The following is a 24,348-nucleotide window of genomic DNA, read 5'->3' on the forward strand; positions in this document are numbered from 1 at the left end:
TGCAAGCGCCCACCACCACACCCAGCTAATGTTTGTGGATTTTCAGTAGAAACCGGGTTTCACCATGTTGGCCAGGATGGTCTCAATTTCCTGACCCCGTGATCTGCCCACCTCGGCCTCTCAAAGTGCTGGGACTATAGGCGTGAGCCACCGCGCCTGGCCTACACCCAGCTAATTTTTGTATTTTTAGTAGAGATGGGGTTTCACCATGTTGGCCAGGCTGGTCTCAAACTCCTGACCTCGTGATCCACCCACCTCGACCTCTCAAAGTGCTGGGACGCAGGCGTGAGCCACTGTACCCAGATGTGTTTGATATAGTCTTGAAAATATTTTTCTTTAGTAGAAGAAACCTAACCTACTAAATTTTAAAATTTATAGATCTGATCTTATAGTCCCATCTCAGTGAGCCTCACATCCAAGAAATTTCCAGTTTTTAAAAAAAGATTACACAATTTGTTTTCCTTTAATTTGAAGGTTAAGTTATGTTCTGTTTAGGAACAAAAATACGAAAACACAAAAAGTTTAAGTGTGATCCATTTATTATTGCTGCCATTTGTGGATACATTCTCTCAATTCTCCTTAAATCCCAATGATGCTTTTATACTTGCAACATGTGTATCCACCTCTAGCTTCCCTGTGCAGAAATGTCTGGCATTGGAATGTGAGGTATCTCTCAGGAAACAGAGTGGTAATGGGTAGGATGAAACTTACCCATTGAGAGCTCATGATATTCATTGTGAAATGCCACTAGATATAGTCCTTCATTATATTTAGAGAGCTTGAAGTTTCTGATTTTATGTAGAACAGAAAAAGAAACACAAATCCCACAAAATTTAAGTGCAATCAAAAATAAAAATAAATATTAAATAAACAGTTATGGTAGAAATTTTGCAAAGCCTTCAGGTGAGCCACAAATAGTCTTAGAAATTATTTTAATAAAGTCATTTTGGTTCTTTTTCTTCATTTTCCTTAAAGTCACCTCTAAAGGTATTTCTCGGTTTATATCATATATAATCAGCTTTTAGCTAAAGAACAAGTGGTAGTAAATGAAGACTGCCAAAGCCTCAAAGGTGATATTGGAGAAATGGGGATAATTAGAAAAAACAAAAGTTCAAACATTAAAATTCTGACACTATTAGATGAATCAACCTAAACTTGGTAAATCAGTTTTCAGAAAACTAGGCACTTATTGCGCTTTCATTTTATATCCAATAACTGCATCAAACTTAATATTGATTTTTCTTTTTAAAACTGCCAGGAAGCGCTCCGGAAGGATCCTAAAAGAAAAATATATGAAAATAATTAGAAAATTAATATTAAGTGCATTTGTAGAATACCCTCTTTAGAAATACTTTAAAGTTATCATGTATCATCGTGTTCATCTTACATAAGATTAAGCACCTTAAATCTGAGTCACTACTATATATTCTTTCTCATTAAATCTATTTCGTTTTCAAATGGAAAAGAAGGCTTAGCCTTCTTTAGAGTAGAATAACCTGAAGTAGTCAGTTTTTGAAACAAAAGATCTAAGAGAGGAGGTATACGAACTGAATAGTTGAGATACTAAAGACTTTACAAAAAGAAACCCAACATTAAAAAGGAAATGAGAATAGGAACTAATTTTATACTTTATAATGCAGAATATTATTAAAATGTTCCACTAAGAGACTGGGGAAGTAGAACTGCTAAATAAAAATGCAGACAATGCATTTGGTTTTGAGCATAATGCTGAACCACTTATTTAACCTTTTAGTTTAAATTCCTCACGTGTAAATGGAAAAATTAACACTTATCCCTCAGTGTTCTTTTGTGGAATCAATGTGTTACTATATTAAATAAAACGTCTTGGCCGGGTGCGGTGGGTCACGCCTGTAATCCTAGCACTTTGGGAGGCCAAGGCGGGTGGATCACCAGGTCAGGAGATCGAGATCATCCTGGCTAACATGGTGAAACCCCGTCTCTACTAAAAATACAAAAATTAGCCAGGCATGGTGGCAGGTACCTGTAGTCCCAGCTACTCAGGAGACTAAGGCAGGATAATTGCTTGAACCTGAGAGGAGGAGGCTGCAGTGAGCCGAGATCGAGCCACTGCACTACAGCCTGGGCAACAGAGTGAGACTCCATCCCCCACCCCCTCCAAAAAAAATAAAATGTCTTAAACGGTGACAGACACTAGCAGGTCTCATCTTTTTTCTCCAGACACTACACTTAGAACATTTAGGGACTTGTCACATTCCAGTGGGTCTGGGAGAAAATAAAACAGAATATATAAATCAACATAATAATATACAGAAATCTGCCTAGATGGCATGAAAAAAGGGTTTGGAAATATGACACCAATGTGACCTCGTAACAAGAATTAGGGCAATGATAATAATAATAGTAGTTATAATAACAGTGGCATATAACATTTATTGAGTACTTACAGTGTTCTGAGTACTTTTTATTTTATTTTTTTGAGATAGGGTCTTGGCTTGCTCTGTTACTCAAGAGGGAGTGCAGTGGCATGATCATGGTTCACTGCAGCCTCGACTTCCCGGGCTCAGGCAATTCTCCCACTTCAGCCTCCCAAGTAGCTGGTACTACAAGTGTGTTCCAACATGCCTGGCTAATGTTTTTGATTTCTAGTAGAGACAAGGTCTTATTATGTTTCCCAGGCTTGTCTTGAACTCCTGACCTCAAGCGTTCCTCCTGCCTTAGCCTCTCAAAGTGCTGGGATTATAGACGTGAGCCACCGCACCCAGCACTGAGTACTTTAAGAGCATTATTTTATTTATTCATCTCAGCCCTATACAGTCCAATTGTTTTCTCTATGTTACAGATAAAGAAACTGAACTTCAGATAAGTTAAAAATAACTCATCCATGTTCATGTTGCAAGCAAGTCACACAAACACATTCAACTCCAGAGCTTCATTCAACTCCAGAGCACAAACTTTGAGTCTTTATGTTTAAAGGTCTAGAAACTAGAATTAATTTATTCAATCAACAAACATTTTAGTGTCAGGCACTCTTCAAAATGCAAAGCATACAGTGATGAAAAATAGGCAAAATGCCTTCTTTCACAGGGTTATATTCTAAAGCGCTGTGTTAAGATTTTAACATGGATGCTTGAGTTGGACCAGAAATCTGTATTTTAATAGACAGCTGCCACAGACAGTGGTCCAGAGCCTCTAATTGAGAATTACTGATGCGAAGAGCAAAAAACTCAAGAGATGAAAAGCGTGACATATGTTAAGCTTTCTCGCCCTTTCTGCTAAAAACTATGATGAACATGCCTTGGAGGTTTAGGTAGTAAAGCTCAAGGATCTCTTTGGTGAGTAAACAGGTTAAAACCTATGATGTTTCTGGCACTATACTTGTCACGTTACATAAGTATGCACTCAGTGATCACTTCCCAAGTACTTATGATATCCCACTGACTTGGAGAAGCCCAGTCTAGGACAGGCAGCAAGAGGCTTTTTCTCCCAGCTGTCCTAAGGCACCTCTCTCCTTTCCCCTCCTTATGTGGCCAGCCTCACTGCCACACAGTTTTCCCAGATGAGGAATGAAGCAGTGTGTTATGATGAAACCAGTGAAACCAGTGGTTTCCAATCTTGGCTGAATAACTGAATCACCTAGAAAGTTGTTTTATCTCTCAAAGCCCAGGCCACACTCTAAACCAAGTCAATCAGAATTTAGGGGAGTTGGTCTCAGGCACCGGCATTTCTTAAACCTCCCAGGTGAATTCCAGTGTGCACCCAAGTTGAGAGTTACTGCTCCAAAGAAGTGCTGCTCAAATTTTAATAGGCATACAAATCGTCTAGGAGAACTTATTGAGATGCAAATTCTGATTCAAGAGATGAGGAGAGTCTATATTTCTAACAAAGTTCCAGGTAATACTGATGCTGCTAGTCCAAGAACCACATTGGAAGAAGCAAGGCTCAAGAATTTCTAATATTATAAAAAAAAAAAAAAAGCAATTCATATACGTCAGTCTGATTTTGCACAAAACAAAAGCTCAATGATTATCTGTTGCATCTTTAAATAAATACGTAAAACCTAAATCTGGTCTCCTTTAATCATTGTTCTATGATTCCATTATGTAAAGATGCTGAAAAACTATCCTTCTTCAGAGTCATTCATTTATAAGACAAGACTTACAGAAATACACAAATTTCTTTCTTTACAAAAAGTAAAAATGTGTGGAAATTCCAGTTCATTCACCCAGGAGCTGTATCAGTCTTGCCTCAATGATTAACACACGTGGTTTAAAAAAACTGATGACATCTTTATTCAGCCTGCTATTTTTATTAAGTCAATTCCATTTAACTGTACTTTATCAACTGCCTGATTTTAAATGTCAGCAAAAAATGTAATAGATAATTTTTATTTTACCTTTTTTCATTTCTAAGGCTGAAAAACGTAACTGTCACTTACCTTTCCAATATTGTTAAAAAAGCTATAGAAGATGGAATAAAAATCATTTTCTGCTCAGTCAGAATCCCATTCATCAGCCTGTTTACCACTTCCTCAGGTTCCAGAGCGGGTCCTAAACTGAAATCAGAGGCAGTCTTCAGAAACAAAATACTTCACCAAGGCTTCAGCTTTAGTTTGGTGCTAACAAACAGCTTTAGTATGGCACAGACACCATAACATAACTGATTTGTAGTGTCTAGCCTAGTAAAGGTGCTCAGAAATAGCAGCTACTTTACCATTGATAATAACAATCATTCACTTAGTGCTTATCGTGTACCACAAACTGCTAAACTTTCTACATAGGTCATTCCATTGAAGTCTGACAATAACCTTACGAAGGTAATATTATAATTCCTATTCTATGTGGGGAAAAGAAAGAAAGATCAGACTGCTACTGGGTCTATATAGAAAGAAGTAGACACAAAAGACTCCATTTTGTTCTGTATTTGAGATGCTGTTAATCTGTAACCCTACCCCTAACCCTGACCTTGCAAGAGACATGTGCTGTGGTGACTCAAGGTTTAATGGATTTGGGGCTGTGCAGGGTGTGCTTTGTTAAACAAGTGCCTGAAGGCAGCTTGCTGGTTAAAGTCATCACCATTCTCTTAATCTCAAGTACCCAGGGACACATGCAGGGGGAAGGTCACCTCTGCCTAGGAAAGCTAGGTATTGTTCAAGGTTTCTCCCCATGTGATAGTCTGAAATATGGCCTTGTGGGAAGGGAAAGACCTGATCGTCCCCCAGCCTGACACTCATGAAGGGTCTGTGCCGAGGAGGACTAGTATAAGAGGAAAGAACGTCTCTTGGCAGTTGAGATAGAGAAAAGCATCTGTCTCTTGCCCGTCCCTGGGCAATGGAACATCTCAGTGTAAAACTCGATTGTATGTTCTATTTACTGAGAAAGGAGAAAACCGCCTTAGGGCTGAAGGTGGGACGTGCTAGTGACAATGCTGCTTTTTATGCACTAAAAAGGTTTATGGAGATGTCTGCATATGCACATCAAGGCACAGCACTTTTCCTTAAACTTATTCACGTCACAGAGCTCTTCATTTATGTCTTTCTGCTGACCTTCTCCCTACGATGATCCTATTATCCTGCCACTTCCTTTTTTTTTTGTGCAGTGGCCGGATCTCAGCTCACTGCAAGCTCCGCCTCCTGGGTTCACGCCATTCTCTTGCCTCAGCCTCCCGAGTAGCTGGGACTACAGGTGTCTGCCACCTCGCCCGGCTAGTTTTTTGTATTTTTTTTAGTAGAGATGGGGTTTCACCGTGTTAGCCAGGATGGTCTTGATCTCCTGACCTTGTGATCCGCCCGTCTCGGCCTCCCAAAGTGCTGGGATTACAGGCTTGAGTCACTGCGCCCGGCCGCCACTTCCCTTTTCTAAGATGTTAAAGATAATGAGCAATAAATACTGAGGGAACTCAGAGACTGTTGCCAGCGCAGGTCCTCTGTATGCTGAGCGACGGTCCCCTGGGCCCGTTTTTTCTTTCTCTATACTTTGCCTCTGTTGCCTCATTTCTTTTCTCAAGTCTCTCCTTCCACCTAATGAGAAACGCCCACAGGTGTGGAGGGGCAGGCCACCCCTTCATCTGGTGCCCAACGTGGGTGCTTTTCTCTAGGGTGAAGGTACGCTCAAGAGTGGTCATTGAGGAAAAGTTGACGAGAGACTCCTGAGTATGTCTACAGTCAGCCTTGAGGTAAGCTTGTGCGCTCAGAAGAACCTAGGGTAACAATGGGGCAAACCAAAAGTAAATACACCTCTTATTGCAGCTTTATTAAAATTCTCTTAAGAAGAGGGGGAGTTAAAGTCTCTACCAAAAATCTAATTACACTATTTCAAACAATGGAACAATTTTGCCCATGGTTTCCAGAACAGGGAACTTGAGATCTAAAAGACTGGGAAAAAATTGGCAAAGAATTAAAGCGAGCAAGCAGGGAAGGTAAAATCATCCCACTTACAGTATGGAATGATTGGGTCATTATTAAAGTAGCTTTAGAACCGTTTCAAACAGAAGAAGATAGCGTTTCAGTTTCTTATGTCCCTGAAAGCTGTGCAGTAGATTGTCAAAAAGAGGCAGGGATAGAATCCCGGAAAGGAACAGAAAGTTCACATTGTAAATGTGTAGCAGAGCCGGTAATGGCTTGGTCAATGCAAAATGTTGATGATAATCAATTACAGGAGGTGATATATCCTGAAACGTTAAAATTAGAAGAAAAAGGTCCAGAATTAGCAGAGCCATCAGAGTCTAAACCACAATGGCCAACTCCTCTTACAGCAGCTTAGATGCCTGTAACTTTACAACCTCAAATGCACGTTAAACAAGTACAAACACCAAAAGAAGATCAAATAGAAAAAGATAGAGTCTCTGTCATGGCAATGCCAATCCAAATACAATGTCCACAATATCAGCCGGTAGAAAATAAGACCCGGCCACCAGTAGCCTATCAATACTGGCCGCCAGCCGAACTTCAGTATCGGCTGTCCCCAGAAAATCCGTACGGACAGCCAGGAATGCTTCCAGCGCCACAGTGCAGGGCACTATAGCCTCAACCGCCCACCATGAGACTTAATCCTACAGCACCGCCTAGTGGACAGGGTAGTGCACTACATAAAATTATTGATGAGGCAAGAAAACAAGGAGATATTGAAGCGTGGCAATTCCCAGTAATATTAGAAACAAGACCATCTGGAGTAGGGGCCCAAGAGGGAGAGCCTCCCGTAGCTGAAGCCAGATATGAGTCCTTTTCTATAAAAATGCTAAAAGAAATGAAAGAGGGAGTAAAACGGTATGGACCCAACTCTCCTTACATGAGAACATTATTAGATTCCATTGCTCATGGACACAGACTCATTCCTTATGATTGGGAGATTCTGGCAAAGTCATCACTCTCACCCTCTCAATTTTTACAATTTAAGACTCGGTGGACTGATGGGGCACAAGAACAGGTCCGAAGACATAGGACTGCCAATCCTCCAATTAACATAGACGTAGATCAACTATTGGGAACAGGTCAAAATTGGAGCACTGCTAGTCAACAAGTAATAATGCCAAATGAGGCCATTGAGCAAATTAGGGCTATCTGCCTTAGGGCCTGGGAGAAAATCCAAGACCCAGGAACCGCCTGCCCCTTGTTCAATACAGTAAGACAAGGCTCTAAAGAGCCCTATCCTGATTTTGTAGCAAGGCTTCAAGATGCTGCTCAAAAGTCAATTACCGATGAGAATGCTCATAAGGTCATAGTGGAGTTAATGACATATGAAAACGCCAATCAGCCATTAAGCCATTAAAAGGAAGCATCCTGGCAGGATCAGATGTACTCTCAGAGTACCTTAAAGCCTATGATGGAATTGCAGGAGCTATGCATAAAGCTATGCTATGGCTCAAGCAATCACAGGAGTTGCTTTAGGAGGACAAGTTAGAACATTTGGGGGAAAATGTTATAACTGTGGTCAAATCGGTCATTTAAAAAAGAATTGCCTAGTCTCAGATAAACAAAATGTAACTACTCAAGCTACTACAACAACAGATAAAGAGCCACCTGGCCTATGTCCAAGATGTAAAAAGGGAAAACATTGGGGTCATCAATGTCATTCTAAATTTGATAAAAATGGGCAACCACTGTCGGAAACGAGAGGAGGGGCCAGCCTCAGGACCCGCAACAAACTGGGGCATTCCCAATTCAGCCCTTTGTTCCTCAGGGTTTTCAGGAACAACAACCCCCACTGTCACAAGTGTCTCAGGGAATAAGCCAGTTATCACAATACAGCAGTTATCCCCTGCCACAAGCGGCAGTGCAGCAGTAGATTTATGCACCATACAAGCAGTCTCTCTGCTTCCAGGGGAGCGCCCACAGAAAATCCCCACAGGGGTATACGGCCCATTGCCTGAGGGGACTGTAGGACTAATCTTAGGAAGATCAAGTTTAAATCTAAAGGGAGTTCAAATTCATACTGGTGTGGCTGATTCAGACTATAAAGGCGAAATTCAATTGGTTATTAGTTCCTCAATTCCTTGGAATGCCAGTCCAGGAGACAGGATTGCTCAATTATTACTCCTACCTTATGTTAGAGTTGGAAACAGTGAAGTAAAAAGAACAGGAGGGTTTGGAAGCACTGATCCGGCAGGAAAGGCAAGTCTCTGAGAGCAGACCTGTCTTGGCCTTGAGTAAGGCCATTACTCAAGGAAAACAGTTTGAAGGGTTGGTAGACACTGGAGCAGATATCTCTGTCATTGCTTTAAATCAGTGGCGAAAAAATTGGCCTAAACAAAAGGCTGTTACAAGACTTGTTGGCGTAGGCACAGCTTCAGAAGTGTATCAAAGTACTATGATTTTACATCGTTTAGGGCCAGGTAATCAAGAAAGTACTGTTCAGCCAGTGATTACTTCTATTCCTGTTAATCTATGGGGTCGAGATTTATTACAACAATGAGGTGCAGAAATCATTATGCCAGCTCCATTATACAGCCCCATGAGTCAAAAAATCATGACTAAGATGGGATATATACCAGGAAAAGGATTGGGAAAAAATGAAAATGGCATTAAAGTCCCAATTGGGACTGAGGAAAATCAAGAAAGAAAAGGAATAGGGTATCCTTTTTAGGGGTGGCCACTGTAGAGCCTCCTAAACCCATTCCATCAACCTGGAAAACAGAAAAACAAGTATGGGTAAATCAGTGGCCGCTACCGAAACAAAAATTGGAGGCTTTACATTTATTAGCAAAGGAACAGTCAGAAAAGGGACACACTGAGGCATCATTTTCGCCCTGGAATTCTCCTGTATTTGTAATTCAGAAAAAATCAGGCAGATGGCGTATGTTAACCGACTTAAGAGCCATAAATGCTGTAATTCAACCCATGGGGCCTCTTCAACCCGGATTGCCCTCCCCAGCCACGATTCCAAAAGACTGGCCTTTAATTCTAATTGATCTGAAGGACTGCTTTTTTACCATTCCTCTGGCAGAGCAGGATTGTGAAAAATTTGCTTTTACTATACCAGCCGTAAATAATAAAGAACCAGCCACCAGGTTTCAGTGGAAAGTGTTACCTCGGGGAATGCTTAATAGTCCAACTATTTGTTAAACTTTCGTAGGTCAAGTTCTTCAACCAGTTAGAGACAAATGTTCCGATTGTTACATCATTCACTATATTGATGCTATTTTATGTGCTGCACAAACAAGAGACAAATGAATTGACTGTTACACATTTCTGCAAGCAGAGGTTGCCAACGCTGGACTGACAAGAGCATCTGATAAGATTCAGACCTCTACTCCTTTTCATTATTTAGGGATGCAGATAGAAATTAGAAAATTTAAGCCACAAAAAATAGAAATAAGACACATTAAAAACACTAAATGACTTTCAGAAATTGCTAGGCGATATTAATTGGATTCGGCCAACTCTAGGCATTCCTACTTATGCCATGTCAAATTTGTTCTCTATCCTAAGAGGAGACCCAGACTTAAACAGTAAAAGAATATTAACCCCAGAGGCAACAAAAGAAATTAAATTAGTGGAAGAAAAAATTCAGTCAGTGCAAATAAGTAGAATAGATCCCTTAGCCCCACTCCAACTTTTGATTTTTGCTACTGCACATTCTCCAACAGGCAGCATTGTTCAAAATACTGATCTTGTGGAGTGGTCGTTCCTTCCTCAGAGTACAATTAAGACTTTTACGTTGTACTTGGATCAAATAGCTACATTAATTGGTCAGGCAAGATTACGAATAATAAAATTGTGTGGAAATGACCCAGACAAAATAGTTGTTCCTTTAACCAAGGAACAAGTTAGACAAGCCTTTATCAGTTCTGGTGCATGGCAGATTGGTCTTGTTGATTTTGTGGGAATTATTGATAATCATTACCCAAAACCAAAAATCTTCCAGTTTTTAAAATTGACTACTTGGATTTTACCTAAAATTACCAGACATGAACCTTTAGAAAATGCTCTGACAGTATTTACTGATGGTTCCAGCAATGGAAAAGCAGCTTACACAGGGCCAAAAGAGCGAGTAATCAAAACTCAATATCAATCGATATTGGGCAGAGTTGGTTGCAGTCATTACAGTGTTACAAGATTGTAATCAACCTGTTAATATTGTATCAGATTCTGCATATGTAGTACAGGCTACAAGGGATGTTGAGACAGCTCTAATTAAATACAGCATGGATGATCAGTTAAACCAGCTGTTCAATTTATTACAACAAACTGTAAGAAAAAGGAATTTCCCATTTTATATTACTGGTATTTGAGCACACACTAATTTACCAGGACCTTTAACTAAAGGAAATGAACAAGCTGACTTACTAGTATCATCTGCATTCATAAAAGCATAAGAACTTCATGTTTTAACTCATGTAAATGCAGCAGGGTTAAAAAACAAATTTGATGTCACTTGGAAACAGGCAAAAGATATTGTACAACCCTGCACCCAATGTTAAGTCCTACACCTGCCCACTCAAGAGGCAGGAGTTAATCCCAGAGGTCTGTGTCCTAACGCATTATGGCAAATGTATGTTACACATGTACCTTCATTTGGAAAATTATCATACGTTCATGAAACAGTTGATACTTATTCACATTTCATATGGGCAACCTGCTAGACAGGAGAAAGTACTTCCCATGTTAAAAAACATTCATTATCTTGTTTTGCTGTAATGGGAGTTCCAGAAAAAATTAAAACTGACAATGGACCAGGATATTGTAGTAAAGCTTTACAAAAATTCTTAAATCAGTGGAAAATTACACAAACAGGAATTCCTTCTAATTCCCAAGGACAGGCCATGTTGAAAGAACTAATAGAACACTCAAAACTCAGTTAATTAAACAAAAAGAAGGGGGAGACAGTAAGGAGTGTACCACTCCTCAGATGCAACTTAATTTAGCACTCTATACTTTATATGTTTTAAACATTTATAGAAGTCAGACTAGTACTTCTGTAGAACATCTTACTGGTAAAAAGAACAGCCCACATGAAGGAAAACTGATTTGGTGGAAAGACAACAAAAATAAGACATGGGAAATAGGGAAAGTGATAACCTGGGGAAGAGGTTTTGCTTGTGTTTCACCAGGAGAAAATCAGCTTCCTGCTTGGATACCCACTAAACATTTGAAGTTCTACAATGAACCCATTGGAGATGCAAAGAAAAGCGCCTCCACGGAGACGGAAACACCGCAATCGAGCACCATTGACGCGCAAGATGAACAAAATGGTAGTATCAGAAGAACAGATGAAGTCGCCATGTACCAAGAAGGCGGAGCCGCCAACCTGGGCACAATTAAAGAAGCTGACACAGTTAGCTGGAAAAAGCCTAGTGAGCACAAAGGTGACACAAACCCCAGAGAATATGCTGCTTGCAGCTTTAATGATTGTATCAACGGTGGTAAGTCTCCCCATGCCTGCAGGAGCAGCTGCAGCTAATTATACCTACTGGGCCTCTGTGCCTTTCCCGCCCTTAATTCGGGCAGTCACATGGATGGATAATCCTATTGAAGTATATGTTAATAATAGTGTGTGGGTACCTGGTCCCACAGATGATCACTGCCCTGCCAAACTGGAGGAAGAACGAATGATGATAAATATTTCCATTGGGTATCGTTATCCTCCTATTTGCCTAGGGAGAGCACCACGATGTTTAATGCCTGCAATCCAAAATTGGTTGGTAGAAGTACCTACTGTCAGTCCCACCAGTAGATTTACTTATCACATGGTAAGTGGAATGTCACTCAAACCACAGGTAAACTATTTACAAGACTTTTCCTATCAAAGAGCATTAAAATTTAGGCCAAAAGGGAGACCTTGCCCCAAGGAAATTCCCAAAGAATCAAAAGATTTAGTTTGGGAAAAATGTGTGGCCAATAGTGCAGTGATATTACAAAACAATCAATTCGGAGCTGTTATAGATTGGGCCCCTTGAGGTCAATTCTACCACAATGTCACAGGACAAACTCAATCCTGTCCCAGTGCACAAGTGAGTCAACTGTTGATAGTGACTTAACAGAAAGTTCAGATGAACATAAGCACAAAAAATTACAGTCTTTACCCTTGGGAATGGGGAGAAAAAGGAATCTCTACTCCAAGACCAAAAATAATAAGTGCTGTTTTTGGTCCTGAACATCCAAAATTATGGAGGCTTACTGTGGCTTTATACCGCCTTAGAATTTGATCTGGAAATCAAACTATAGAAACAAGAGATCATAAGCCATTTTATTCTATCAACCTAAATTCCAGTCTAACAGTTCCTTTACAAAGTTGTATAAAGCCCCCTTATATGTTAGTCATAGGAAATACAGTTATTAAACCAGACTCCCAAACTATAACTTGTAAAAATTGCAGATTGTTTACTTGTATTGATTCAACTTTTAATTGGCAGCACCGTATTCTGCTAGTGAGAGCAAGAGAAGGCATGTGGATCCCTGTGTCCATGGACCGACCATGGGAGGCCTCGCTATCCATCCATATTTTGACTGAAGTATTAAAAGGCGTTTTAAATAGATCCAAAAGATTCATTTTTACTTTAATTGCAGTGATTATGGGATTAATTGCAGTCACAGCTACAGCCGCTGTGGCAGGAGTTGCATTGCACTCTTCTGTTCAGACAGTAAGCTTTGTTGACAATTGGCAAAAGAATTCTACAAGATTGTGGAATTCACAATCTGGCATTGATCAAAAATTGGCAAATCAAATTAATGATCTTAGACAAACTGTCATTTGGATGGGAGACAGGCTCATGAGCTTAGATCATCATTTCCAGTTACAGTGTGACTGGAATACGTCAGAGTTTTGCATTACACCCCAAGTTTATAATGAGTCTGAACATCACTGGGACATGGTTAGATGTGATCTACAGGGAAGAGAACATAATCTCACTTTAGACATTTCTAAATTAAAAGAACAAATTTTTGAAGCCTCTCAAGCTCACTTATCCATTGTGCCTGGAGCTGAGGCATTAGATCAAGTGGCAAAAAATCTTTATGGATTAAACCCCACGACTTGGATTACGTCTATTGAGGGCTCTACTGCAGTAAATTTTGGAATTATGTGTCTCTGTTTAATCGGCTTGTTTTTAGTGTTCCAAACCAGTCAAAGAATCCTCCGTCAAAATCGAGAGAACGAACAAGCCTTCATCGCCATGGCACATTTATATAAAAGGAAAGGGCGAGAGGATGTTGCAGGAAGTTAGGGACCCTGAATGGAGGGACCCGCTGAAGCCACAGCAGAAGAACATAAAATGTGAAGATTTCATGGACATTTATTAGTTCCCCAAATTAATACTTTTATAATTTCCTATGTCTGTCTTTACTTTAATCTCTTCATCCCATCATCTTCTTTGTAAGCTGAGGAGGATATATGTCACCTCAGGCCCCTGTGATGATTGTGTTAACTGCACAAATTGTTTGTAGAGCATGTGTGTTTGAACAGTATGAAATCTGGGTGTCTTGAAAACAGAACAGGATAACAGCGATATTCAGGGAACAAGGGAGGTAACCTTGAACTGGCTGGAACAGAGGCATATTTCTTCTCTTTTCTTTAACAAATAGGAGGAATATTGCTGAATTCTTTTTCTCAGCAAGGAACATCCCTGAGAAAAAGAGTGCGCTCTGAGGGTAGGCCTATAAACCACCCCCTTGGAAGCGTGCCGCCTTTTACAGTTGAAGCTGAAGGGATGAAATAAGCCCCCGTCTCCTGTAGCACTCCCAGGCTTATTAGGAAGAGGAAATTCCCGCCTAATAAATTTTGGTCAGACAGGTTGTCTGCTCTCAAACCCTGCTTCCTGATAAGATGTTATCAATGACAATGCGTGCCTGAAATATCATTAGCAATTTTAATTTTAATTTTGCCCCATCCTGTGGTCCTGTGATCTCACCCTGGCTCCACGTGCTTTGTGATATTTTATTACCTTGAGAAGTATGTGATCTCTGTGTTGGTACCAGAAACTGAGGCAATTGCAGGAGTTGCTGATGGCCTCACAAATCTTAACCCTGTCACTTGGGTTAACACCATCTGAAGTACTACTATTGTAGATTTCATATGAATCCTTGTGTGCCTGTTCTGTCTGCTGTTAGTCTGCAGGTATACCCAACAGTTCCAAAGAGACAGTGACCATCGAGAACGAGCCATGATGATGATGGCGGTTTTGTTGAAAGAAAAGGGGGAAATGTGGGGAAAAGTAAGATCAGACTGTTACTGTGTATATATAGAAAGAAGTAGACATAAGAGACTCCATTTTGTTCTGTATTTGAGATGCTGTTAATCTGTAACCCTGCCCCCAACCCTGTCCTTGCAAGAGACATGTGCTGTGGTGACTCAAGGTTTAACGGATTTGGGGCTGTGCGGGGTGTGCTTTGTTAAGCAAGTGCCTGAAGGCAGTATGCTGGCTAAAAGTCATCACCATTCTCTTAATCGCAAGTACCCAGGGGCACGCACACTGCCAAAGGTCGCAGGGACTTCTGCCTAGGAAAGCTAGGTATTGTCCAAGGTTTCTCCTCATGTGATAGTCTGAAATATGGCCTCGTGGGAAGGGAAAGACCTGATCGTCCCCCAGCCTGACACCCGTGAAGGCTCTGTGCTGAGGAGGACTAGTATAAGAGGAAAGAACGCCTCTTGGCAGTTGAAACAGAGAAAAGCATCTGTCTCTTGTCCGTCCCTGGGCAATGGAACTTCTCAGTGTAAAACCCGATTGTATGTTCTGTTTACTGAGAAAGGAGAAAACCGCCTTAGGGCTGAAGGTGGGACGTGCTAGTGGCAATGCTGCTCTTTATGCACTAAAAAGGTTTATGGAGATGTTTGCATACGCACATCAAGGCACAGCACTTTTCCTTAAACTTATTCATGTCACAGAGATCTTTATTCATATGTCTTTCTGCTGACCTTCTCCCTACTATGATCCTATTATCCTGCCACTTCCGTTTTCTAAGATGGTAAAGATAATGAGCAATAAATACTGAGGGAACTCAGAGACTGGTGCTGGCGCGGGTCCTCTGTATGCTGAGTGCCAGTCCCCTGGGCCCATTTTTTCTTTCTCCACACTTTGTCTCTGTGCCTCATTTCTTTTCTCAAGTCTCTCCTTCCACCTAACGAGAAACGCCCACAGGTGTGGAGGGGCAGGCCACCCCTTCAAGTCCACAAATAAGAATTATAGAAGTAACCAAGATTCAAAAACAATTGAGCTAGATTAGGTCTGACAAGTTTACTTTTAAACTTGAAGCAGTCTTGGGAAAAAAATCAGATACTATTATACAAGTTTTATTATATACTCGGTCTCTTTAGTGAACAATTCCTAAAGCATCAGAGGAATTAGAATATGACAGGTATATGCCCACCTTTAGGCCCTTCATCTCCACATGATATGCTTATATTTATTAGGTCTTTGTTTTTTGTTGCTATTTTTTGTTTTTATTTTTTGAGGCAAGGTCTTACTCTGTCACCCAGGCTGGAGTGCAGTGGTGAGATCTCAGCTCACTGTAACCTCCACCTACCGGGTTCAAGCGAGTCTCCTGCCTTGGCCCCTCAGGTAACTGGGACTACAGGTGTATGCCACCACTCCAGGCTATTTTTTGTATTTTTAGTAGAGATGGGGTTTCACCATATTGCCTAGGCTGGTCTTGAGCTCTTGGGCTCAAGTGATCTGCCAGCCTTGGCCTCCCAAAGTGCTGGGATTATAGGTGTGAGCCACTGCACTTAGGTTTTGGCTTTGTTACTTAGTTCCGTGTTATATCTTTGCCATGTAATCACTCAAGTATATGTACTGAAGGGACACAAAAACACAAAAATGCGTACCCGCTCTCCCGCTACATCCTATTGCTAAACCCTTTGTTCTGCTCTCTAATCGCTGCACGTACCAGAGATTTCGTAAGTTCTGTAAGTACCTGTTTTTCTTTCTGAGGCCGGGTCACAAGACGTGTTTAAGTAAGATAAACTCATGCTGCCATAAACTGGTTGTGCAACCTGACGCAATATAATTAACTGTCTTTGTGTAAAACTGCTCTCCCGCCTCAAGGGTTGAACCGAGATATCAGATATGGCGGGAACCAATCATAGTTAGCCAAATCGCCTTGTTCAAACACTAGCCAATCATACATCTGATTTGTATAATAATTCTATGCCCACTGTTCTTAGAATATATAACACTGTTCGGAGCTCAGGAGGGGAACTCTCTCCTGCCTGTCTCGTTTCACGAGCGAGTGAGAGTTCCAGGTTCGAACCTGTAATAAAGATCCTCGCTGCTTAGCTTTGACTCTGGACTCTGGTGGTCTTCTTCAGGGAATAAACGGTCTGGGCATAACAAATGGGGGCTCGTCCGGGATTTCCCCCAAGCCCACCAGACCTCCAAGTCAATGGATCTTAATCTGTAGGTAAGCAGGCTTTGTCTCTGTCTCTGTCTTAATCTCTGTCTGTCTCCCTGAAATTTCGCGAAATCCGTAATCTGTAGTCTGTATTGGTCTGTTCTGTAAATGGCACGGTCTTGGCGGACGCGCTAAAAGACAGCCACTCAGGACTGGTGGGAGACGTCCCCCAGTGCCCATCTGGGGGCCTCCATTCTTGGTTGCCCCGTCTGACTCAGGTCGGAAGTCCGACACGCGCTCGCAAAGGCTCATCGTTTATCACTGTCTGTCCGTTATTGTTAAGTGTTAAGTGTAAGTCCAAAACGAAACATAAAACCTTTTCTTCCCCTTCCAGGACCGGACCTGTCAGATACTTCCCTCTGCTTCACACTCATTTTCGTCCCTCCTTCTCTTTGTAGGAGCAGTCCAAAGATGGGCAACAACCAGAGCACGCCGCTCTCACTCCTTGTTACCAATTTCAAAGATGTGACGGCTCAGGGGCGTAACTTAAGCGTAGAATTAAAGAAAGGAAAGCTAGTTACTTTCTGCCGTTCGGAGTGGCCCTCTTTCGGCGTAGGGTGGCCCTCCAAAGGAACTTTCTGTCTCTCTATTATTACTAAAGTAAAAACTAAGATTTTCCTGCCAGGGCAGTCAGGACATCCTGATCAAATTCCTTATATTCTAGTGTGGCAGGATCTTGTGGAAAACCCACCGCCCTGGGTAACTCCATTCATCCCTGAGCCATGCAAGGTCCTAGTAACGTGACCTACAAGACAAAGGACTCCCTCTGCTCCCTCGGCCCCTGTACTGCCAGACAGCCAGGACCCCCTAACGTTAGAATCCACACTTCCCCCACCATATCCACACCTTATCCCGCAGGACCCAGTCCCCCAGGGTGGTACGTCCGTAGAGGGAAACCGAGAAGCGGAAGCAGCCGAGAGCGAAAGTAACCCAGGGGGGCCGGCCGGCCGAACACAAGGCCGCGTACAGCGGGACCAAGCTTCCCGACTCCCTGACTCCACTGTAGCCCTGCCTCTCAGAGAAATAGGATCGCTCCATAATACCAGGCTCTCCCGTCTCATGTATTGGCCTTTCTCCACTAGTGATTTATACAATTGGAAGTCCCAAAATGCTCGGTTCTCAGATAATCCCAAAGATCTAACCTCGTTGTTAGACAGTGTTATGTTTACTCACCAGCCGACCTGGGATGACTGTCAACAGCTCCTCCGAATCCTGTTCACGACGGAGGAGCAGGAAAGAATCCAAGTTGAGGCCAGAAAGCTAGTTCCAAGAGATGACGGTCAGCCAACTGCGAATCCTGACCTCATTAATGCGGCTTTTCCTTTGACCCGGCCCAGATGGGACTACAACACGGCAGAAGGTAGGGGACGACTGCTCATTTATCGCCAGACTCTAATGGCGGGTCTCCGGGCTGCAGCTCGCAAGCCCACCAATTTGGCTAAAGTATATTCTGTGTTACAAGGTAAGACAGAAAGTCCCACTGTATATTTAGAGAGATTAATGGAAGCCTTCAGACAGTTTACCCCTATGGACCCGGAAGCACCGGAAAATCAGGCTGCGGTAGTAATGTCCTTTGTAAACCAGGCAGCACCAGATATTAAAAGAAAACTCCAGAAATTAGAAGGTTTAGAGGGAAAGCAGATTCAGGACCTCCTTCAGATGGCCCAGCGAGTTTATAATAACAGGGATACTCCAGAAGAAAAACAGTTCAAGGCAACCAAAGAAATGACCAAAGTCTTAGTAGCAGCTTTCCCCCAGGCAGGGAATGGCCAAAGCAGAAAACAGAAAAAGCAAGGCTCTAGGCAAGGATTAGAAAAGGATCAGTGTGCTTATTGCAAAGAACGTGGACACTGGATTAAAGACTGCCCGAAGAAACGGAGACCAGCTAACCCTACCTCCGTACTCGTTACCCAGGACTCTGACTAGGGAGGACGGGGTTTGGACCCCCTCCCCGAACCCAGGGTAACTTTGCAAGTGGAGGGGTCCCCAGTTCGCTTGTTGGTCAATACTGGGGCGGAACGCTCAGTCCTAACCAAACCAATTGGAAATATGTCTAAGAAAACATCCTGGGTGCACGGGGCCACAGGCATCAAAAAATACCCCTGGACAACCCCAGAGGACTGTAGACTTAGGAACGGGGAAAGTCTCCCATTCCTTCCTAGTCATCCCAGAGAGCCCCTGTCCTCTACTAGGGAGGGACTTGCTAACAAAAATGGGGGCCCAAATCCACTTTGAGCCAGAAGGGCCCAAGATAACTGATTCCAAAAACAGGCCAATATCTATCCTGACTGTCACCTTAGAAGATGAGTATAGACTCCATCAAGAGCAAAAGCCCCCCGATCAGGAAATTGACGCTTGGCTCCAGCGTTTCCCTGAAGCGTGGGGAGAAACTGGGGGCTTGGGGCTAGCTAAACATCGACCTGCCATATTTGTGGAAGTTAAGCCAGGGACGGACCCGGTTCGGGTTCGGCAATATCCTATGCCTCTGGAGGCAAGAGAAGGAATTATGCCCCATATCCGCCGACTCCTAGACCAAGGAGTCCTACGGGCTTGCCACTCATCCTGGAATACTCCACTGTTACCTGTACGTAAACCCAACAGTACGGACTACAGGCCAGTACAGGATTTAAGAGAAGTTAATAAAAGGGTCATGGACATACATCCCACTGTGCCCAATCCATACACCCTTCTGAGTGCCTTACATCCCGAAAAACAGTGGTATACCGTTCTTGATTTAAAAGATGCTTTCTTCAGCCTTCCTCTGGCTCCCAAAAGTCAAGAACTCTTTGCATTTCAATGGACGGATCCTGAGAGGGGCATCAATGGTCAGCTAACATGGACTAGGCTGCCACAAGGGTTCAAGAATTCACCAACCCTGTTCGATGAAGCCCTTCATGAAGATCTGGGTGAGTACCGGTGGCAACACCCTGAAATAACTCTTTTGCAGTATGTTGATGATCTCTTAATAGCGGCTGAGTCCCCGAAAACTTGTGTTCAAGGGACTGAAGACCTCTTAAAGACTCTGGGGGAGCTAGGCTACCGAGCCTCAGCAACAAAGGTTCAGATCTGCAAGTCGGAGGTAACTTATCTAGGGTACCTATTAAAAGGGGGGCAACGCTGGCTAACCAAAGCCCGAAAGGAAACAGTCCTACGCATCCCTAGACCCCAGTCGACATGGCAAGTGAGGGAATTCCTGGGGTCAGCAGGGTTCTGTAGGTTATGGATACCCGGATTCACTGAGTTAGCCAAGCCCCTATACCAGGCAACAAAGGAATGGCAGCCCTTCAATTGGACGGAAGAGGCTGAGCTGGCCTTTCAACAAATCAAAACTGCCTTGTTATCAGCCCCCGCGCTGGGGCTCCCTGATGTCTCCAAGCCCTTCCACTTATATGTGGATGAAAGTAAGGGTGTTGCAAAAGCTGTGTTAACACAGTACCTAGGCCCCTGGCAGAGGCCAGCTGCCTATTTGTCAAAAAAATTAGATTCAGTGGCTGCTGGCTGGCCACCCTGCCTCCGGATAATCGCGGCGACCGCCCTAATGGTCCGAGATGCTGATAAACTTATCATGGGGCAAGAGTTGCGCGTTATAACCCCACATGCCATTGAAGGCGTCCTCCAGCAGCCGCTGGACCGATGGATAAGTAACGCCCGGCTCACCCACTATCAAGGATTGCTGTTAAACCCCCTCAGAATAACTTTTCTGCCCCCAACCTCTTTAAACCCTGCTTCACTGCTGCCAAATCCAGACTTGGACGCCCCGTCCCATGAGTGCACTGAGATACTGGCTCAGGTGCATGGGGTGTGGGAGGACCTGCAAGATTGTCCGCTCCCCGACACAGAACTCATCTGGTTCACTGATGGCAGCAGCTACATCCACCAAGGCCAGCGGTATGCAGGAGCGGCTGTAACGTCAGAGACTGAGGTAATCTGGGCGGAACCCTTGCCTCCAGGGACATCTGCCCAAAGAGCCGAACTGATAGCACTCACACAGGCCCTCACCCTAGGGGCAAAGAAAAAACTAACAGTATACACGGATAGCCGCTATGCTTTCGCTACTGTGCACATACATGGGGCCATCTACAGACAGAAGGGACTATTAACAGCTGAAGGCAAAGAAATAAAAAACAAGCAAGAGATCCTAGCTCTATTAACTGCTTTGTGGAAACCAAAGAAATTGGCTATCGTACATTGCCCTGGGCATCAGAAACCAACTACGCCAATTGCTCGAGGCAACTTCTTAGCCGACCAAACCGCAAGGAGCATAGCAAAAGCTCCCAGTCAGCTCCTCACGCTCCAGCTCCCTGATCCTGGCCCGTGAAATTTGCCATGTTTTCCCGAATATACCGAACAGGATCGCAAATGGATGGACACACTTCCCCTGAAACAGGTTAAAAATGGGTGGTGGACTGATGTAAATGACCAAACCATCCTACCAGAAAAATTAGGATGGCAAGTGTTGGAACATATCCACCGGACAACCCACCTGGGTGCCCGGCAAATGATAGACTTAATCAGGCACGCCAGGTTCAGAATCAGGCACATAGCTGAACTGGCCAGCAATGTCACAACAAATTGCAAAGCCTGCCAACTGAACAACGCTTGCCCCCAAACCCAGACCGCTGCAGGAATTAGGTGTAGAGGGACTAGGCCAGGCGTCTATTGGGAAATAGACTTTACTGAGATAAAGCCTGGAAAATATGGGTATCAGTACTTACTTGTCTTTGTAGATACTTTTTCAGGATGGACAGAAACGTTCCCAACTAAGAGAGAAACTGCTCAGGTTGTAGCAAAGAAAATTTTGGAAGAAATCCTCCCCAGGTATGGCTTTCCCGTCCAGATAGGGTCAGACAATGGACCAGCCTTCGTTGCTAGGGTAAGTCAGGATTTGGCTTCCATTCTCAGGACAAATTGGAAATTACATTGTGCTTATAGGCCCCAGAGCTCAGGACAGGTAGAAAGGATGAATCGGACTCTAAAAGAGACCTTAACTAAGTTGACCATGGAGACTGGTGCTAATTGGGTAGTACTTCTCCCCTATGCTCTGTTCCAGGCCCAAAATACCCCTTACAGACTGGGCCTCACACCATATGAAATCATGTATGGCAGACCCCCACCCCTGGTCCCCAGTCTAAAAGATGACTTACTCAAACCTGAAACTGAAAATGTCTCTGAGCTCTTGTTCTCCTTACAAGCCTTACAGAAAATTCACCAGGAAATTTGGCCCAGTCTACGAGAACTGTATGAAGCAAGACCTCCACTGACGCCCCATCTGTTCCAGCCAGGAGACTGGGTCCTAGTCAAGCGCCACCGGCAAGAAACTCTTCAACCCAGGTGGAAAGGACCACTGCAAGTACTCCTGACTACTCCCACCGCTCTCAAGGTAGAAGGCATCGCTTCATGGATCCACTACACACACGTCAAACCAGTGGACCCAACATCTGACCTTCTCGGGCCGTCTGGAGCACCGGTTACATGGACTGTAGACAAAGCTAAAAACAATCCCTTAAAGCTAACCCTGCGCCGTCATCCCCACAGCCATAACCATGTCTAGCTTACCTATGCTTTTATGCCTCATGCATCTGACTTTCCTCACTACTGCGCCGTCTAATCCCTATGTCTGGAGGTTCTGGCTCTATGAGAACAAAACTCACCCCAGGGAAACCCCCCAGGCAGGTAAACTGCTAGCTAGTGCAGACTGCCCCCACTCCGGGTGCAATATTCCAATTTACCTCAATTTCACTAAGTTCCAGATTGTCCAACCGGGGATACCCATGATCTGTTTTGAATATGATCAGACTGAATATAATTGTAAAAATTATTGGTGGCACCAGAATGCAGGCTGCCCATACCACTATTGTAAGATGCACTCAGCCAGGGTATGGGACGAATACCCGAGAAAGTCTAACCTCCTCAAGACTCTAGAAATCCAAGATTGGACGTCCAGTTACTTATGAGAGGGGGAAATGAAGGGACACAAAAACACAAAAATGCGTACCCACTCTCCCGCTACACCCTATTGCTAAACCCTTTGTTCTGCTCTCTAATCGCTGCACGTACCAGAGATTTCGTAAGTTCTGTAAGTACCTGTTTTTCTTTCTGAGGCCGGGTCACAAGACGTGTTTAAGTAAGATAAACTCATGCTGCCATAAACCGGTTGTGCAACCTGACGCAATATAATTAACTGCCTTTGTGTAAAACTGCTCTCCCGCCTCAAGAGTTGAACCGAGATATCAGATATGGCGGGAACCAATCATAGTTAGCCAAATCGCCTTGTTCAAACACTAGCCAATCATACATCTGATTTGTATAATAATTCTATGCCCACTGTTCTTAGAATATATAACACTGTTCGGAGCTCAGGAGGGGAACTCTCTCCTGCCTGTCTCGTTTCACGAGCGAGGGAGAGTTCCAGGTTCGAACCTGTAATAAAGATCCTCGCTGCTTAGCTTTGACTCTGGACTCTGGTGGTCTTCTTCGGGGAATAAACGGTCTGGGCATAACAGTACCACAGACTAGCAAGTGGCCCCCAAAAAGTGGCTTTTAGGCTGGGGGTGATGGTTCAGGCCTGTAATCCCAGCACTTTGGGAGGCTGAGGCGGGTGGAGTGCTTGAGCCCAGGATTTCAAGACCAGCCTAACCATCATGGCAAAATTGTGTCTCTACAGAGAAATACAAAAGAAAATTAGCCAAGAGTGGTGGTGCACTCCTGTAGTGCTAGCTACTCAGGAGGCTGAGGCTAGAGGATCCCTTGAGCCTGGGAGGTCGAGGCCACAGTGGGCCATGATTGTTCCACTGCACTCCAGCCTTATTTATTTAGAGACAGAGCTAGATCCTGTCTCTAAATAAATAAATAGATAAGTGGCTTTAAAAAAAAATCAGTTACAGAAGTGCACTTAGAGAGGAGCTGCACAAGAGTTGGTACTGAGATTTTTTTAACATTTTATTAATGACTTAGAAAAAAATGATACATAATTAAATGTACTCATGAAATTTGCCATGCCACTAAACTATCTGGGTGGCTAACATTTTGGGGAGGCATATTTTTAACGTGTGTGTCTAGTTAAAAGAAGTGAGACACCAGGCGTGGTGCTCAATGCCTGTAATCCCAGCACTTTGGGAGGTCAAGGCAAGCAGATCACTTGAGGTCAGGAGTTTGAGACCAGCCTGGCCAACATTATGAAACCCCATCTCTACTAAAAATACAAAATTAGCCAGGCATGGTGGCAGGCACCTGTAATTCCAGCTACTCGGGAGGCTGAGGCAGGAGAATCACTTGAACCCGGGAGGCAGAGATTGTAGTAAGCCAAGATCGTGCCACTGCACCCCAGCCTGGGCGACAAAGTGAAATTTCGTCTCAAAAAAAAAAAAAAAAAAAAGAAGTGAGACAAAAAGTACTGGATGTGCGGAGGTGCCAGGCAGAGTGACTCATGCCTGTAACCCTAGCACTCTGAGAGTCTGAGGCAGGAGGATCACTTGAGCCCAGGAGTTGGAAACCAGCCTGGGCAAGATGGTGAGATCTCATCTCAAAAAAAAAACAACAAAACTGGA

General features: G+C 43.4%; 1 protein-coding gene and 1 pseudogene across 3 annotated transcripts in view; one reads left to right on the forward strand and one right to left on the reverse strand.

Annotated features, from left to right (window-relative positions):
* Nucleotides 1-521: 521 nt before the first annotated feature.
* Nucleotides 522-24,348, reverse strand: part of HSD17B11 (hydroxysteroid 17-beta dehydrogenase 11) — a 69,354-nt gene continuing 45,527 nt past the window's right edge. For both annotated transcript variants that reach the window (NM_001257582.1, XM_015138742.3), the window contains 2 exon segments: nucleotides 522-1,277; nucleotides 4,418-4,534. In NM_001257582.1, the coding sequence (NP_001244511.1) occupies nucleotides 1,187-1,277; nucleotides 4,418-4,534 (208 nt within the window). In that variant the 3' untranslated portion in view covers nucleotides 522-1,186.
* On the forward strand, nucleotides 8,066-15,620 carry LOC144341030 (endogenous retrovirus group K member 18 Env polyprotein pseudogene; annotated as a pseudogene). The gene is made up of 3 exons (XR_013417604.1): nucleotides 8,066-8,587; nucleotides 11,571-11,838; nucleotides 12,515-15,620. The product of XR_013417604.1 is annotated as an endogenous retrovirus group K member 18 Env polyprotein pseudogene (transcript).

Source organism: Macaca mulatta, chromosome 5 (genome assembly GCF_049350105.2).
Source record: "Macaca mulatta isolate MMU2019108-1 chromosome 5, T2T-MMU8v2.0, whole genome shotgun sequence".
NCBI lineage: Eukaryota > Metazoa > Chordata > Mammalia > Primates > Cercopithecidae > Macaca > Macaca mulatta.